General features: G+C 33.4%; 1 protein-coding gene across 1 annotated transcript in view; it reads left to right on the plus strand.

Moving 5' to 3' along the window:
* Positions 1–18306, plus strand: part of Smp_146120 (putative high-affinity cgmp-specific 3,5-cyclic phosphodiesterase) — a gene marked incomplete at both ends in the record, with an annotated part of 36903 nt that extends 18597 nt beyond the window's left edge. The window contains 5 exons of the mRNA XM_018796282.1: positions 3287–3524; positions 4581–4703; positions 11220–11380; positions 13606–13858; positions 18130–18306. Coding sequence (XP_018650510.1) covers positions 3287–3524; positions 4581–4703; positions 11220–11380; positions 13606–13858; positions 18130–18306 — 952 coding nt within the window. The remainder of the gene's footprint in view (positions 1–3286; positions 3525–4580; positions 4704–11219; positions 11381–13605; positions 13859–18129) is intronic.
* Between the last annotated feature and the right edge of the window lie 426 nt (positions 18307–18732).

Below are 18732 nucleotides of genomic sequence, written 5' to 3' on the forward strand. Positions count from 1 at the left end.
AACAACAGAGTTTGTAGAGTAAAATGAATTCGTTTTATTTTTAAAAATCTTGTACTCGTCAGTTTTCCATCCAAGAGAAATTAGACTTCAAGAAGAATCATGGTGACATTGAAAATAAGCTCTCCTTGTGCTCAGCTGGTTTGACTACATAACATCAAATATTCATTGTACTATTCCAAGATACATCAATACTCCAGCAGAATTAGCCTCGAATTGAATCTATAACTTTACATGAAACTGAGTAAAAATATATAAGAAGCATGAATAAAATGGTTTATAACGGGTATTTTTTCACACGTTTTCAACTTCACTTACGTATGTAGAAGTAAGGCGTCATTATCTTTTCTCAACCTTGGTGACTGACTGTTAATTGAATAAACTTTTTATTATTTTTCATTTGTTTTTGGAACCTTTAATTTTTATTTCTTATATGTATCTTATTGACGTTCATATACTATTCAGCATTTTATTTTTAATCATATTTAATAATTATACACTTACCCATTGATTTGACTTAATTCACTCAACTTACTCTTACCTTCACTTCGTATTGTTTGTTTGAATCTTCCCGTGGATGTTTAGGACTTCAACTGGTTAGTCTCTTATTGGCATATGTGCATACTGTGCGTATTACCTCGATATAGCCTTAATTCACAAGCATTATAAGCATAGATGGACAGTGGCTAGCAGTGGAATCCAGGGCGCGCGTTTCGTCCTATTTCGGACTCGTCAGCTGGATGTACCTGCATCTCAGAGTTGATTTTCACTCTGGGACTCTAACTCAGTATCTTTCGCTTCAAACGCCATCGCGTTATCCACTTAGCTACTGAGTCCTGATAGTCACTCCTACCTTTATTAAGATTATAAATAAATCCGGTATCTATCTATTATAGTATACATTACTGCTTTCCTGTATATACATACAGATCAATCTTAATTTTATTGAATAATTTATTTTCTGTCTTGTTCGTCTTATCATATTTCTCGTTTCGATTTCGAACATTCATCTCAACTTCACTAATTAAAAAGTATGTTTAACCTTTGATTTATTTTTGCATTGTTTCTTTAAATTTTCCTATTGGTATTTAGGTCTGTAATTGATTAGTCTCATACTAACATATGTGCATCCTGTGTGGATTGCATCGATATTGCCTGAAGTTACAAGTAAGTCGCAGAGTGAATATCAACTCTAAGACTCAGGTACATTCAACTGACGAGTCCCGAATAGAACGAAACGCGCTTCCTGTATTCCACTGTTAACCACCACCCATCTTTGCTAATGTTAAGCCTTTTTTTATGATTACATTAATCCTTATAATTTTGGTCAGTATAACAGCTGATGAGAAGTCATAAAATATAGGGAATTCAGTTTAATACTCATACCTCTTGTTCTATTTAAGTTATAATCACTTTTTCTTGTGATTGTATTGTAATGAAATTTGGCTGGTTCAAGATATTATTTGTAATAAACCATTATTTATTAAAATCTAAGTTAGACACAGGGTATTGGGTAATGACGGTAAATCAGTTTATGAGGTCATGAATCTTCATAGTCTGAGATGGTTGGGCCACGGGTTACGTATGTCTGAACACCGATTACCACGACGCGCAATGCTGACTAGTATTGGGGAAGGTTGGAAGAGAGTTAGGGGCGGCCAAAACAAAACGTGTCATCAGAGCCTGAAGTCACCAACTTCTAATCTGAGCCATGTTGGTAGATACAGACTACTTGGTTGGGGTCCACGTGACTATCGTAACCAATAGTTGAGGACTCCGAGTGACATAGCTCAGAATCGATTACAATGGCGTAGGTGTATACACTCTTTTTCTTCCCTTAAATCGTGAGATTAAAATTGATACATATCTGTCTTCTTTCCTATACTATATCCTTATGTACAACCTTTCTTTTATATATTACCACCACTAAATTAACTACTTCTATGAATCCGGTGTTCATCTTGTTGTGTTAACGAGGTATGGCAACTTTTACCCGATGCATAAATGTGCCTGGTCCTACGTTGTAGCTGACTGACTGACTGACTATAATCGAAGTTTTAGTTATTGTACGTTCAAGTTCTTGCTCATTGTTCACGTAAGTACTCTCAAAAAATTAATATACCGAACGTTATTTGTGAAGTAAACATGAAACTTGATTAAAAGTTTGTTGGTAATTAAATAGCTACTAATTCAAACAACGTCACGCTACAGGCTTTCTTTGACAACATCCACTTCTATTTTTCACGCAATTCACTCCCCCGACTACGTCTATTAAAAGTGTATCAAAATAATTAATAAATCGATGTAAAGTTTTACTTGATAAAATTATTCGGTTTATGTTTATTTTGTTTAATCTGGTTAGCATTTTTTGGCTAGGTTTTTCTCTACGGGATGAGGCTGCCTACCGCATACACAACCCTCCTCCTTTACCCGGGCTTGGGACCGGCTATAGCCCTAGAAGAGCTGCAGGCGGAGTCACTTCGGTCTAGAGAATTAGCGATTTTTGAAATTCCGCCTGCAAAATCCAAAACATAACAGTTATCCAGCCCTCTATAATTATCAATGGTTGAGTGGTAACGTATCTTCCCTAAAAAGTGATCTCCACAATAATCTTTTGATAAGATGATTATTGATAATAATAGTATATTCACTACTGATCAGCCTAGAAGTAAATATATTTATATGAATTCAGCTAATTTGTGAGTAAGAAAACCCTTTGTCGATGTAACTTGATAATGATCCTAACTTACCATGAATGAACTGAAAATACCAAATGATAACCATATGAATCGTTCTCGTCTTTAGGCCTATATCTCATGAATTCGATACAATGAACAACATTAAACTAGGACTAAACATCTTTCTAATAGTGTTTCAATCTTTATCAATCTAGTGTACAAACTAACTTGAAATTTGGTTAGACATTAACACGGTTGAATGCAGGCTCAGTGGTCCGTCGGTTAAGTGCTCTGGCGCGAGACTGGTAGGCCCTGGGTTCGAGTCTCGCGAGGTGTGATCGTGGATGAGCACTGATGAGGAGTTTCACGATAGGACGAAACGGCCGTCTAGTGCTTCGAGCTTTTCCATGGTGGTCTATCTTCAATTGATTCATGATCTCAACTATATAAAATTACTAAAATCTCCACGAAACCCCCTTCGGAAAACGTATAAAGATATATGTGCACATATTTCTATGACCAAAAATTCTTTTATCAACCTATTCTGTCACTTTATTGCACAAATATTTATGAATTATTTGCTTGTTAATACATTTTTATATCATATATAGTAAAGAACCTGTATCTAAAGAAGATTTAATTGAATTACGCTCATCTACTTTTAATAATTGGTCTAGAACAGATGCTCAATTAATACGTTTAGTTCGGGAAATGTTTCAAGAACTTGGATTTATTGAGCATTACAATATACAATTACATCAATTAGATTTATGGCTTACTGATATTTATAGACGTTATAATCGTGTTCCATTTCATAATTATAAACATGCATTTATGGTGACACAAATGGTAAGTTAAATTTTTAAAAAATCATCATTTTCTTTTGTCTTGACTTGGTTGGGACTAGCTTTTTTAAGTCTTACACTCCATGCTAGCAACTGTACTATGTCCGAATATTCTGTGGCTAAATATACATACTTCATATTTTTGGCACCTGAGTCAAATTCGGCACTACACACTTAATTGTCCAACTGTACTTAATTGATTTTTCACAATCGTGTATCATCAAATACATGAAACATGGATATGTCTTTTGCCTTTAAAGTTTATAACCCAGGTTTGAATATTGGCAGTGACATTCCAACATTAAGTAATGCTGAATGGATTATTTCACAGTCTACTCGCGATTCCATAGACTAATCTATGTCTTGCTTGCTCACCGATTAACCAAATTGTTAAATATTAAACAGCATCCTTCTATCTATGCTAACATTTCGTTAACCACCAACTCTCAATAAGCTTGGTAAAACAACCATAAGTAGATTTTTCAAGAAGTATAATTATTTTAATGTCTGTGGTCAGATCATGCATTGAGTTAGAACAGTTTTGAGTTAACCTTTCATATTTTGACCAACCATCTAATTTATATTTACATTTATATAAGGTGTTTCTTAAAATAGACTTAATTTACTTTTCGTCCAATCATTTCATTTGTTTTCTGTAGTAGTTTATTCTTAATGTTAAGTTCATCACTACTAATGATATTTTATTGTTTCACCTCCCATGTTTTTCATCTGAATAATTTTCCCTATTGTTGTTGCGATTCCTGTGATAAGGTGAAATATAACGACGTGAATCAATTCATGGTTGTAGTACAGCTTACACTGTTAATAGTCGACTGAATAATATAACTTACTTACACCCTTGCAAAGCGTTTATTCTGAACATTATATGCACATATGTCTAAAGGAATCTCAAATTCTCACTCGTATCACTCAAAAAGCTGAGTATAGTTTCAGTCTGATTTCGCTAAAGTGATATATATATATATATATATATATATATATATATATATATATATAACGTAAATGACTATTTAAATACTGTTTAATTTCTTTGTTTCAGTGCTATGTTTTAATCTGGGGTGGAAATTTGACCAATCTACTTGACATAGATGATCAACTTATTTTGATTGTATCGGCCATCTGTCATGATTTAGATCATCCAGGATTCAATAATGCTTATCAGGTAGGTCCTAAAGTAAGACAGAAGAATATATATATATATATATATATATGTAAAGAGAACAGCAGTTACTGAAAACTGATCAAGAGAAAGACAGAAAAAGTAAACTGTTCAAAGCTAAAAATAGGTATCGAAAACATAATACATAATAAAGAAAACTTTTGATAATTTCTGTTTCTCTACCTCTCCCTCTCTCTTATTTTAAGTTATTTTTACCCTATTTTAGCAATCAGATAATCATTATTTTATACCTAACTAAATACCATGATATTCGTTGAATCCATCGTTTATCACCACATAAATACAGTATATCTTTACTACAATATGTAAAGTTATTTTCAAGGAAATTATTATTGATGTACTACGGGATAGACTGACTAGAGCAATGAAGAGAACGTTTAATGCAGCTGACCTCTGTCTATCGTACTCGACCCGATCTATGGTGATTCCCCAACTAAAGGATAAGTTACCTGGTTACGCCACTTCTATGTGTATCTATGAATTCAGCTGCTCCTGTGGAGAAAGTTATATTGGGCGCACTACCAGACAACTGAATCAGAGAGTTAGTGATCACCTCCCTTCATGGTTAGGAAAAGGTATTGTCAAGTCGATACGGAGCTCGGTTCTTTCACACTTGATAGATAGCAGTCATAAAGTTGACAGAAATCGGGCATTTAATGTTATTTATCGTATTCCTACTAGTTTTCCTTATGTGGTTCGATCTCGTCTCTTACACATAGCAGAAGCTATAGGAATTCGATCCAACGATACAAGTCTTTGTGTTCATAAGAAATTTGTAACACCCTTATCTCTCCCTTGGCCTTAATAAATAATTTTATTTTCCATACTCTTTCTTCGTTTATTTTTCTTCACCCCCCTACCAATTATTTATTTATTTATTTTTTCAAATATTCACTTCACGGTCCAATTATCTGAACACTTCTTATTACGTAATCTTATAATTTTTATGAATGTTATTTCAGTGTCTATATTTTTCTATTATGTAACATTGATTCAATCCTTTTATCATTCTTATCACAACTAGTACACCTGTCATTACACTACCAATTTGTACTTTTCACTTATTGTTTTTAATTATGTAATCTATTCCACTGTTATCATTGACTCATAAACTGCCTTGATTGGTTTAATAATATAGTATATGCATATAAATATTACTGTATATTAAAGCCTGATGAAGATTTAATCGAAAACAATATTGTTCGCTTATATATGTTGTTCTAAATTATTATTGGAACAACATTCAATATTTACATGTCTTTAAGTTAACTTCATCTGACAAACACTGAAAATGGACAAATTGAGTTGTAATTTTATATAACTATTCCTAATTGAGTGAATATCTGGGCTACCTGTTACAGCCATCTAGATATTTCAGCAAGTTATCTGTTTTTGTTTAACATATCATTACGTTTATTAATCGCATAATCTATGAAAAGTTCACGACCTTTCGCTGTACAAGTTACAAAAAAGTACGGTCAGAAACATCGTGGTAGCCGGCAATATGAATTAAAACGAATAAACATTATTTACATATCGATTCTTAAATTGTTAACATTTTGTAGTGTCGGTTACTATGTTAAACCTATTCTAGCTTCTGGATAGGTCAGTTTATTCATTCTTCTTAAATCACATTTGGACCTTATCAATTATTCACTTATCAACCTTGACTGTTTTCTTATAAGCGTATTAGTGTGTACTTCTTATACCATTCATCACATGTCTGTAACTTATTTTCATCTGACTATACATATTCATTAACGCTTGATTAAATAAAGTTGGCTTACGTGCCTCCTCCACTGCGCGCCGTTTCGTTTTTCACTTTCTTCTTCACTTCCTTCGCTAGGTCTGTCTGATTATATGTCCCGACTAATGATTGTACAAAATATACGTATTCGAAATCCATTCTCATGTTTGACTTATTTAAATTTCGTTATTCACTAACGCAAGTTAGGTCGATGATTATATGAGAGGATTGGCGATATGTATATCTCAATAGCAATCAGAAACGGTCCAACTGGAGCCAGACCACGGGCTACAAAAATCTAACTAGTGACCATTTAATATTTATCATCAGGATCGATCAAGAAATAACAAATGGAAACTTGCTGATAATTCTATATTGTACCAAAAGTATAATATTGAATAAAGCAATTAGTAATAATAATAGTAATTTTAGTTGATACGTCATGTTGAATGTGAAATTCTCAAAAATGTGAAAATGCGGGAATAGTCTAGGTTTTTTCCCTAAAAAAAAACACTGACACATCTAATAATTGCCCATCTAATTCTCGTTTAGTCTCAGTTGTTTTTTCCCATACACAAACACACACTCTTTTTCCCATTGTTTTCACATCCGGAAACATACTGAGTTTCATTGAAATCAATAGCCGAGTTAAGTTATAAAACCACTAGAGATCTGGAAGAACTGGAGAGCTATTTAGTCTTAGCATAGGCCTTCCTAGCATTTTACATTCACAACCCCATTAGAGAGAAATAATGATAGAACCTTCGGTCTCTTACACAAATTCTTTACTTCTATACTGTTGAACCGTAGTGTGATTCTGCACATGTCTTTTATAACGAAACGTATAATTTAGAAAATTGGAATTGGTTTTTCGAACTTTTAATAATGGTTTTTGTGTTGTATAATTACTGAGTAACTTGTTGTGTCTAGTACCATGTCAAACCGACATTGGTTATTTTAGCTTCCAGACAGACCAATTTATTCATTCTTCTTGAGTCACCTTAGAAGTTATTCGCTTATAAACTTGACTGTTTTTATATGAGCGTGTGAGTTAATCCCTTACCCTAATCACCACATATCTGTAACCTATTTTTGTCTGACTACAAATATCGAGTCAAGCTTGGTTAAATTGAGCTGGTTTCCCTTACCTTCTCCACTGTGCGTCATTTTGTTTTGCATCACTCTCTCCTTTTCGCTTTCTCCGCTTTGTTTCTCTGATCGTCTTTCTAGATCAACGATTGTACGAAATATACATATTCGAAATCCATCTTCGTATTTGACTTATTTAATTCCGTTATTCACTAACGCTAGAGAAGTCGATGATCATATACGAGTGTAGTGTTTTGATGACAATCATAATACGATTTAATTGGAGTCAGATAAAGAGCCACACTAAAAACTAGATTGCTTTGTGTATGTACTCCATTTATTGTGAGATTTAGGTTAACTCACTAACTACGGTTACATTATTTACAATTTTTATTTTGTTGTCAGTCTGTTTCAGATGTTTCACTTAGATTGGTTCGTGACGTCAATGAGTAAAATTTATTTCATTAAGACCATGAGCGGATCGGTGATAGACCACCATTGAAAACTTGGAATTACTGGTTGGCTGTCTCATTGTGGTACCGGACTCCTCTGTAGTTCGAATCTACGATCCCATACTGTGCACTTAAATCCGAAAGCTTCTGTCTCTCGCGCGAACACTTAAGATTTAGTCCACTGAGCTGGAATCGAACGTTGTTAATGTCTGACTTCAACTCACTCATGATATTGCGCGATCATCCTTCATCTGCTGCGGTAGGTAACTGCCACACTCTCAATACAGTTGAACTCCAGAGGTCACCGCTTCTCACTAGAACTTCGAGCATTACCTCTCAAAGCTAATCACTATTTCGTATATGGTAGTCCTATACTAGGATGAAACAGACTTACAATGTCTTAAGGTTTTCAATGGTAGTCTAACACTGGTCAGTTCATGGTTTCTATGAGACTCAAAAATCTCCGCGACCTTATTCCCTATGAGATTTATTTCTTAGAATAAGAATTACAAAATTAATCTGACGCCATTTTTCGGAGGTTTAATTGATGTCGTATCATTTAGTTATTGAATATCTAAACATTAAAACAAACCACTTCAGTGGTTAGTTGTTTGATAGATGATAAATCCTTAAGTACTATTTATGAATAAGAAATTAAATGTATTGAAATAAATTCGATATCCTTATATTTTTGTTCAGTTTGTATTCTTAAACCTCCAGTAATTTTATATCCATTCAGTATAATATTGGTTTGTGTTAATTTTAAGAAAATTTTGTCTGTTGTGACACAACCATTGAGTCGAAACCTGTATATGAATGAAGATATTCGAATGATCAATAATTTTCTTGGGTCTCTATCAATAGATAGGCTTGAAGTCCTGTTCCTAGTTAAAGGGAAAGGAAGAAGTCTGTGTTGGAAATTATTCATCCAGTGCGAAAACAAATCACTAGTGTAGATTTAGATACCTAAATGCTGAGTCTTAGTCAAGTTGAAACAAAGTGTTATTCTAGGAAGTTACTAACTTTAGGATCGAGTAGTGTAATAAGAAGAAAACATCCATATTCTAGTTGGGCAAATGACGGTTACCTATGGTTGTTGGTTACAACTGGTTACTCGAAATTTGATTTATCCATCTCTAAATCTTTCGTTTAGTTTCTACTACAAACTTCTCACTTATTGATATCCTCCGTTATTTTCATAGTACATTCTTTATGTTTAGTTATTTCACCACTATTAGTAAAGCAAAAAAGAATACACTCTAGATAGAACTGTCCAATATCGTTTTAACCATATTGAATAAGAAATTAATTTTAAAACCGTTCTAATCAAATTATTTAAGCTTATCACTAAGCAAAAGGAAGTTGATGACTAACTACTTCTCACCTCCATTTTTATTTCCATGGTGATTGTTTTCTTTTACAGTAACAATTTTTTTGTTAATATGAATTTGTGAGAATCTAGTTGTCAAATCATTTTTATCATAAAACTATTATATTCTGCAAGGAAGATAAGAAAGCAAGTTTTAGCTAAAGTTTATTACCTATTTCTTAATTGTAATTTAAGTTATAATTAACTGGTGTCACACTGAACTGAATTTGGTTTCTTGTGAAAGATAGTAAATTCAGTTGTTGTTTTTTTATTTCTAAAAATTATTCCTTCAAAAGATGGGTTAGGGTTACTTGTATGTGAACGTTTAAGAACATTGACAATAACAGACCACAAACCGACTAAAATTAGGTAACAATTAAAAACTAAGAAGCATTGAACAGCCGTTTTGTTCTGATATAAAACTTTTAACTTAAAGGTTAGACTGTCACTGTGAGACTTGAAGGTCTTTGATTCTATCTGAAAAAATGATTGTGGATGTGCACTGTTGAGGAGTTCCATATCAGGATGAAGCACCTATCCAACTCCATGTTTCCACTAGCTGTTTAACGTTGGTTGGTTTGTTGTCTTGGTAATATTCTATAATTTCCACAAAAGCTTTTTTATTGGGTAATCCACAAATATCCTATTTGAAAGTTCCTGGAGGCCCAGAAAACACCAAGGAGTGCTTCATTCGATCAGCGCTGAATAGAAGCTTCTCAGAAACACCTAGAAAATAATTAATCACTTGTCACATTTTCGACTGGATATCCGCATATACCGTCACTATGTGTAGTGTGTTTCCGGAAATTTATAGAATCTTAAGGCTACTTTTAACTCTCAATATAAATACCCTCGATTTTCCTCCCATAAACTAATCTTGCAGTGAAGCTCTTACTCGCATTTTGACCCTTTTTTCTATTGCCCGGTTTGTTGTGCAGAAGCAGCCGGGACCATAGGAAGAGACTATAAAGTCAGCAATAAGTGTTTCAGTAGCAAACTTATCACCTATATTGACAACAGTAGAAATATTTCATCGGAGAGGAATTACTGTGCATACAAATCAAGCAAAAGACAACTTTTTTTAAATCACAGATTAAATTGTTCATGTGTGTAGAAATAATAAATATTTAAGCTGAACAAAGGCATTTTGTTAAATACTATGAGCATGAGAATATTTTATGGAGGTCAGTTCAGGTAGCCAAATGATTCTTCAAATTTTGGATACAGTGCTCCAATCTTTAATAAGAATATCAATTATTATTATGCTCTCAACATGGTAATTTAGTGAGTGAATAGTGTTGGCTTTATAGTTCATTTGGGCTAGGCGAAGCAATATCGAACTGTTTATGATTTTAAGTACATATTTGTTTAGCCTCCAAATGGTTTGTAGAAATTAGTCTTGTCTTATAGCTCTGATGGAGAAGCATTGAAACGTTATAAGTAAACGGCGATTTCGTTCTGGTTAAATACAGCTCTATAGGCTCATTTACAACCCTACATGAGACTAAGCTTTTAGGTCTACCACTAGACCCGATGCTGCTTATCAGTTAATCGAAATTCCAGTGATCTTGGTTTCCAATTCCCACTAGTTCTTAGTGAAAATATCTTTGTCAAACTATCACTAATTTCTACTTAAGTTGAGTGACTTTTGGACGCTATCTTAATTTGAAATAAACTTTTTTATGGACTAATGGTAGTTGTGAAATTTGAAGGTTCAAGGTTCGGTTTTTGACAAGGTCATAAATGTGTTTTACTGAAGAATTCTTGAATAGAACGAAACATTTGTACATTTCTTTTTAACTTGCAATACTCCATAATTTGTTTGTCTTTTCTTTCATCAGATCAATGCTGGAACCGTGTTAGCGATGAGATACAATGATCAAAGTCCATTAGAAAATCATCATACGGCTGTCGCATTTGATCTATTGAGTCATAAAGAAGTCGATCCGTTCTCACATCTTTCGACTACTACAAGACAACGAATTCGCAAAGGAGTGATTAGGTAAGATTATTTAATACAATGATTTAGTTTGATAGTCTTGATTCTTTTTATTTTCTCTTCCCAAAGAATAAGCACTTATTATGGTTTTCAAGTTAGTTGTTTTATCATTTATGCGTAAAATCATCCTTAAAATATCAAACCTAAATTGACAATTCGATGGTTATTAAGAAGCAAATTAATCTTCAAAAGTTCCGGGTATTGAAATTCGCACATGTTAGGAGGTGGATCGAACGTAACGCCTTATTATAATTCAGTATGATATTCAGTTCAATTGAGCACTCCTTTGCATAACATTCGTTACAGAAATTCATAACAATTATAGCACCATATGATTTACTACCACAATAGTGGCACCTACAAATTATTATTATTTGATTAAACTGCACGATCTCGTTACTTAAAATATTGAAGTAACCTTAGTATCATGATATTCAATGTAGTGTTTTAGCCTATTTTGTTCTAATACAGATAGAAGTTTCAATCTAAAGTATGATTATTTATCATGAAAGTCACAACCATCGCTATTCGATAACTAACTATATGATCATTCAGTATGGCTGAACAACTGGTTAGCAATAACATATTCCTAATCAATTAAATATTTTAATTATTTCGAAATGAGGAGATAAAAAAGGTATGATTAGTGTGATACATCACCGGCGTCGATCATTATAAACTCGTCTAATTTAACATTGTGGGATGTCATTAAGTTTTGTAGATCACTTATGTCGGTAGTGGTGAGTCTACTCGAGTTGAACTTCCATGGTATGATCTCCTAGCTTACATTGAAATTACATTTCGTGGTTACTACTCTATCTGGATTACCTTGTCGTGATGCGGTTGATGTAGTGCCTGCACGTAACAAATAGAATCTTACCAAAGCATATTTTGAATTAGTAAGAATAAATTAGAAAGTTACAGAGTAAGGACACTTATGTATGGATTGGTCCATGGCAGGTAATTGACTATCTCACGTTAGTCGTCCTAGATCATGAAAATGTTTGATAAATTATCCAATATTTAGTAATCCATAGTTTAACGATTCGGTTTCACGGGTGATTTGACTAGGGCTAAGTGATGTTTTACTAACCCTGCAGTTTTCTGTTTGTTATGACGAACAAACGGTCGTATTTGTATGAGGCCGATGATTGAAGATTTTTGAGATATTCTACCTAATACAATAGTCATTTGCATATCTCTCTAAATGTTGATTACTTAGTACATACTTATGAGATATTCGATTCCAATACCTGTAACGTTTAGGTTTCTTTTAAATTTCATTCAATACCCGTGCGTTATTAATCTAGAGGAAAGTTTCATCACGAAACTTACATTTGAAAGAAAGCGTCGGAAAAGCCTTGGAGCAGTGAACTATTTTTCTCTCGTAACTAAAAAGGTCATGACAATTGTATTTTAAGACATCTGCACTAGATCAAATCATGACTCTTCAGATGTAGTAGTATTTATTATCATTGAGTTACTCAATCGGAGGCTTACGCTTACTGATAGAGCGTACCGTATAAGTTGAAAAGCCACCAACCCTGACGAAACCTCGGCAAAGATTCAGCAACCTGATGTGGCTTCTGACAACTTTCTTCAGTTATATTACAGATGAGAAGACGAGGAAACAACTCGAGACCTTCGGTCTCACCCTTGAACACCTAAGCTCTAGACTTGTTCATCACTGGATACTGGCTCAGTTATCTGAAAGTTTAGCGTTTACGTGCGAAACCGAATGTCCTGTGATCGGTTCCCTCTTTAAGGGTTGCAGACGGGCACTGCTGAGGAATCTCATACTAGGACGATATGACCGTCTAGTGCTTCCAGGTTACTAGTGATCGTGTAATTTTGATCATTTGGTGATTTCAATATGGGTCTTTTTCCTGTAATCACATTTTTCAGGCCTAATGTTTTCTTACTGTCACTGATATTTTTATTTTTATTTCAATCCAAATAACTTTATTTCACTGTGCTTGTACGGTCGATCTATGTACATGTCTTTCGGATTCTACGTTTATTTTGACTGATCACTGTACTCCTAACTTATTTGACTCCAAAGAGTTCTGACCTCACTTGTAAACGTTCATAACTACCATTGTTTAAAGTGACTTTTCTTGGTGAACAACTGAAGTTGACAACAGAACTGATGGAAATAACGCATCACTTGATCGAATCACATTTGTCTTTCCCTAACTGAGTAAAATACTTTTTTTTGTATTTCACAGATGTATATTGGCTACTGATATGTCACGTCATAATGAAATATTAGATGAATTTAATCGTCAAGTTTTGACTGATTTAAATGCTGCATGGGAAATTGATCCAAATACAAAAAAACCTACATGGGTTATGAATAAAACACAAAAAGATCTTGTTATGGTAATTATTTTGAAAATATCTGATATATCCAATGAAGCACGTCCTTTAAATGTTGCTGGTCCATGGATCAATCGATTATTAGCAGAATTTTTTCATCAAGTAAATTTAATTATTATTAAATTATAAATGCCGTACGATTTTCTTCATTTTCATGGTGTTTCTTCAAAGGTTTCATCCAATCAGTTTCACCAAGGAAATGTTTTCCATAATCTCATTTATTTATTTAAACACATAAATATTGGTACAAAGGGGCACTTGATATATATGCGCCGCACAAGCCATTTGATTTGTGTGAGGACTGTGATACTGCCCAGGTGCCCAAACTGAAGCAGGTGGTTTTATTCGGGGGCCACATCTTGGGCACTTTACCTAAAGGTCTGATCCAAAAGGCAGTGGAGCATCGTGGGGAGATGCAGTTCCATGGTAGGCGGTGACCAACGATCGATTTATACGCCATTTGTTCCCCCAGGATACTGGAGCCCATGTGCACCATTGTTTTGGAATCAAGGTTTTCCAACTCCCTTTGATGGACCCTCCGTGTCCACCAACGCGATTAAAGCTCCGGACATTCGCTTTTCGTCCTTTTAATTTTGTTAACAACAACCGTGGCACGAGAAGGTAGTGAGTAGGACTTCCCTGGCAGAGGCTATATACGCGTGGCCATCTAAGAGCATTTGGAGAGGGAAAGCGGACTGTCCGCACTCTCGGCCGTACCAGGGCATTTGGAGGTTTCGACGAATAACTCATTTCCTTTGACAAGTTATTACATTATTTATACGTTCATGAATAAATTATAGCCAGTTCGTTTTCATTTACATAAAAACTAAGATTTTAGACATTGATTAAAACTTTGGGTTATGGCATTTAATATCATTTAAAGTGATCGTTCTATCGTTATTTCGAAAGTGTGTATCCACAATCTTATATATATATATAAGTTATAACCGAGGATATTCAAGTTTCTGCGTGATTATGGTAACTTTTAATTGAGTTTTTAGAAGTCATTGGTTCATATTTTGAATAAGTCTTGTAATCGACTGTTAAACATTGACTTTCTAGTTGTTTGCTATTTCTCAGATGAGTTCTGCTTTATGACCTCAAAGAGAAAACATAAGAACCTTTATTTCAAGGGTTACTTCATATGACACTTTGAGAATAATTGTGGCTTCTTAGACACATGCTAAAATTAATAACAAATCCGGTAATTATTGGATTATAGTGATCCAGACATAATCAGTTATTTTCCAGATTTCTTTTGTAAGTTTCTGAGGAACACTGATCTATCGGAGTATTTTTTTTTAGCATTATTTCTGATTTCTAATGACACTTTCAAAGAATTACTGAGGTTATCTAATAATTTCCTATTTGAACCATCTTATAATAGTGTAACAGTAAATTACTTCCCCAAATTTGTGACCTTTCTCTATGAGTCAGGAGATATTTAAACAGTACATAATTAAGCTAAACATTGTCTCATGTGAAGAAATATCCACCGAAGACAATGGAAAATGGTGACGTCCGATTAAAGTTAGACTTGTATACCATTCGATGTCATTCAACGCTTCCACGTTTTCAATCGTTGTATGGCCGACTTATAGTTGATATGAAATTTAACTGTCTCAGTTTCTTTATAACTACATAACTAAGGATTATCGATTATGTTACAGACAATAATACTGTACTCTGATTTTGTCTACGTGTCACTTATTTAGAATGAAAGAAAATAACGTTATTTTCTCAATATTAATATATTCTTCATAAGTAATCTTTAAGTGTAGTTAGTTCGAGAATACAAGTAATCAAGTACAGATCCATGTAGTCAGATTCGCGTCATACTTTTTATATACGGATATTTGATACTGTCCCAATGTATACACCGATATAGATGGAGCAGCATTTGAGTTGATCGGTCAATCGATCAGTCAGTTAGTCAGTCAGTAGTTGAGAGTTAACCACTTTAATTTTCCTACATGCTACTGATTCATTCAATTTTAAAACAATGGAATATGCATTATTACATTCGTGTTGTAACATTGTGACTGTGTTCTTTTTTTTCACTTGTGATTTATTACCATTTAAAAGATTTCTTTGGTTCAATTTTTTTTGTAATTAATGTTTCCAGGTAATCATTCATAGTTCTTGTTGATTGCATTCTTTAAAAACAACTATATCATATTATATTACTGAAATGTTTTTATAGTTGGTTCTCTTAGTAAAATGTTACAAATCGATACAATTCATAATTAATTTATCGTTGGTGTATAAGATTGAGATATATGCACCATGTCCTCATATGATCACTAACAGACTGGATAATAAGTTAGATTGTTCAAGACTTTTCATACTTATTGACCATCACATCGTAACTTTGGTGTTTTTTATATTAGTTTCGTCTTATGTGTTGATGCAGTTTTAATGCAATCACCAGTCTAAACAATTGAACTCTGTTTTTAAAACATCACAAACTATTTCCATTGACGAAATGGAACCTGAACTGTATATACAAAAGACGTATTTTTTATTTTTGTATTTTTCGTGACCTTCATTATTACCACAATTATTTCAATTATTTCGTTATAACTTGTGGACTCGTGGATTCCCTGTTTATGTATAACGTGATAATACCGCCAATTAGAGAACATTGGCTTTTTGATTGAACAATGACGCATAAAACCCGTACGAGCAGTCTAGAGTATTTATCGACCCTACTGTCGGTCTAGTCCTGACTGTTAATTCCAGAACACCAATAAAAAACCTCTGCAATATGAATCATGTATTTCAGACACACTGAGTTTATATACAAACCAAAAAGACCACATCGTACCATTAAATAAGAAACAACATTTGTACAAGATTTAGCTAAATGCGGCTGTGAATAAAGGAGACAGTAATTGATAGATAGGGCATAATTCAAGAATGGTGAGTCGTATAATAATAGTTCATAGGTCAAAATAAAACTCATAATAAGGGGGATACGAATATGAATAGTTATTTAACAATCATCTAACAATTATACAATAAAAAATGTAGGCATAATACTGGTCCATAAGCGGGTCCCAAAGTTACCATTCATTATTCATATCAGGACATAACAGATTTTGCATTTGGAAAGTCTCACTTATTTTTAGTTATTTCTCATATCTTCATGAATCTATTCATGATTGTTTGTGATATCACTTTATTTAATTCTTCTGATACATTTAATTATTGTGACACAAACATAATAGTTAGCTTATTGCATTCACACTATAATCTAATGTTAGCTTACTAGTTTCATATCCTTTCCTCATTTGCAAATATGAGGTAGAGATTGGACATCGTTTTCAAATTCTTATTTACTCTTTATTATCTAGTATTAAAGTCTTTTTATTACATCTTTATGTTAATTCATCGTTCCTATTTCCTCATTGGAACTACTACTTTTACATACTTCATCATTCTTCCAGTTCTCAATCCCTTTCTGTTCTCCTTTCCGTTTTCTTCAGTTAAATCTCCTTAACCTTCTTTTGACAACTATGTCTTTTTCATTTCTTTTTGTGGTTTTTGGTGAAAAAAACTTGTTGAAATACCTCATGATGAGAATTCTATATCTTACCAAAACAATACTGAATACAGCCACTAATAACAATAATGCATATAACTGTACAGCTTAACAATAAATTCATTTCATACACATAGATCCCTTTATCATTTTGAAAAGAGAAATAACAATGATTCTAGTAGAATAGCATGAATTCATTTTATTTCATTGGTTCTCATCAGCTGCTTACAACCTGTGATATTTAAAATCATAATACATAATGGGTTTAAATTACTTACATGCAAGTGTTTAGTTGGCAGTTATGTTGACGGCATATTAGTAAAGCAAGGCTGTAAATAAATTGAATAGACTTAATATTTGTAAATATATACCTCATGTGAAAGAACATTCTTCATCATTGATTGTGAAAACAGTTCAAACGGCCAGAAACAAGTGATTACCTAATGAGTAAACGCTAATAGGAATAAAATGAGTAAAGCTCAGTTAAATTCAGAATGGGTTTTGTGGAGATTTCAGTATTTTCATAGTTGAAATCATGAGTCAATGGAAGCTAGACAACCATGGAAAACCTGGAAGTACTGGCCGGCCGTTTTGTCCTATTATGAGACTCCTCAGCAGTGCGCATCCACGATCCCGCCTCGCGAGATTCAAACCCAGGACCTACCAGTCTCGCGCCAGAGCACTTAACCGAGGAGATCCCTTTGCTTAATTACATGCTTTTTTGTTTTTGATTTACAATAAACAATTAGTCTCATTTCTTAATAAACAACATTCTGCGAATAGAAATATGATACCTTTTGTTTTGTTTCTTTGACATTTTACTTTGTAGAGTGATTATGAAAAACTTGTTGGTCTTCCAGTTGCTCCATTTATGGATCGACATAAAGTGACTAAATCAGCTAGTCAATGCGGTTTTATTCGTTTTGTTATTTTGCCTCTATTTGAATCATTAGCTAAATTATTACCAGAAGTTAAAGTAAGTTTTGTATATAGAATAAAAAAATAAGATAAATTGTCAATCCTTTATTTTGTCTACTATGATTGTCAAATAACAATCTGATGTCTCTTACGTCAATATTTTATTATTTCTTAAAATGAGTTCTCATTTCCCAAAATGTCTTAATAATTTATAATTCAGAATTAAAGTTGAAATTCAGTAAGAGACAAAATATCGTTGTTATCATAAAGAATATTGATAAAAAAAAGTGATTGGAATATTTTTTTGGAGTTGAGTGGTATTACGAACCGATTTAAGATTGAGACTCACTGAAAAACATGGAGCGCTGAATAGCTTTTTCGTCTTAATTTGGAACTTCTTGGTGGTGCACATCCGTGACGCCATCACTGGGGATCGAACCCAGAACTGTTGATCTTGCGGGGAACACCCAACCCTGAAACATTTGAGCCGGTGTAGAAGTCTTATTTCGATCAG

Source organism: Schistosoma mansoni, chromosome 2 (assembly GCF_000237925.1).
Source record: "Schistosoma mansoni strain Puerto Rico chromosome 2, complete genome".
Classification (NCBI taxonomy): domain Eukaryota; kingdom Metazoa; phylum Platyhelminthes; class Trematoda; order Strigeidida; family Schistosomatidae; genus Schistosoma; species Schistosoma mansoni.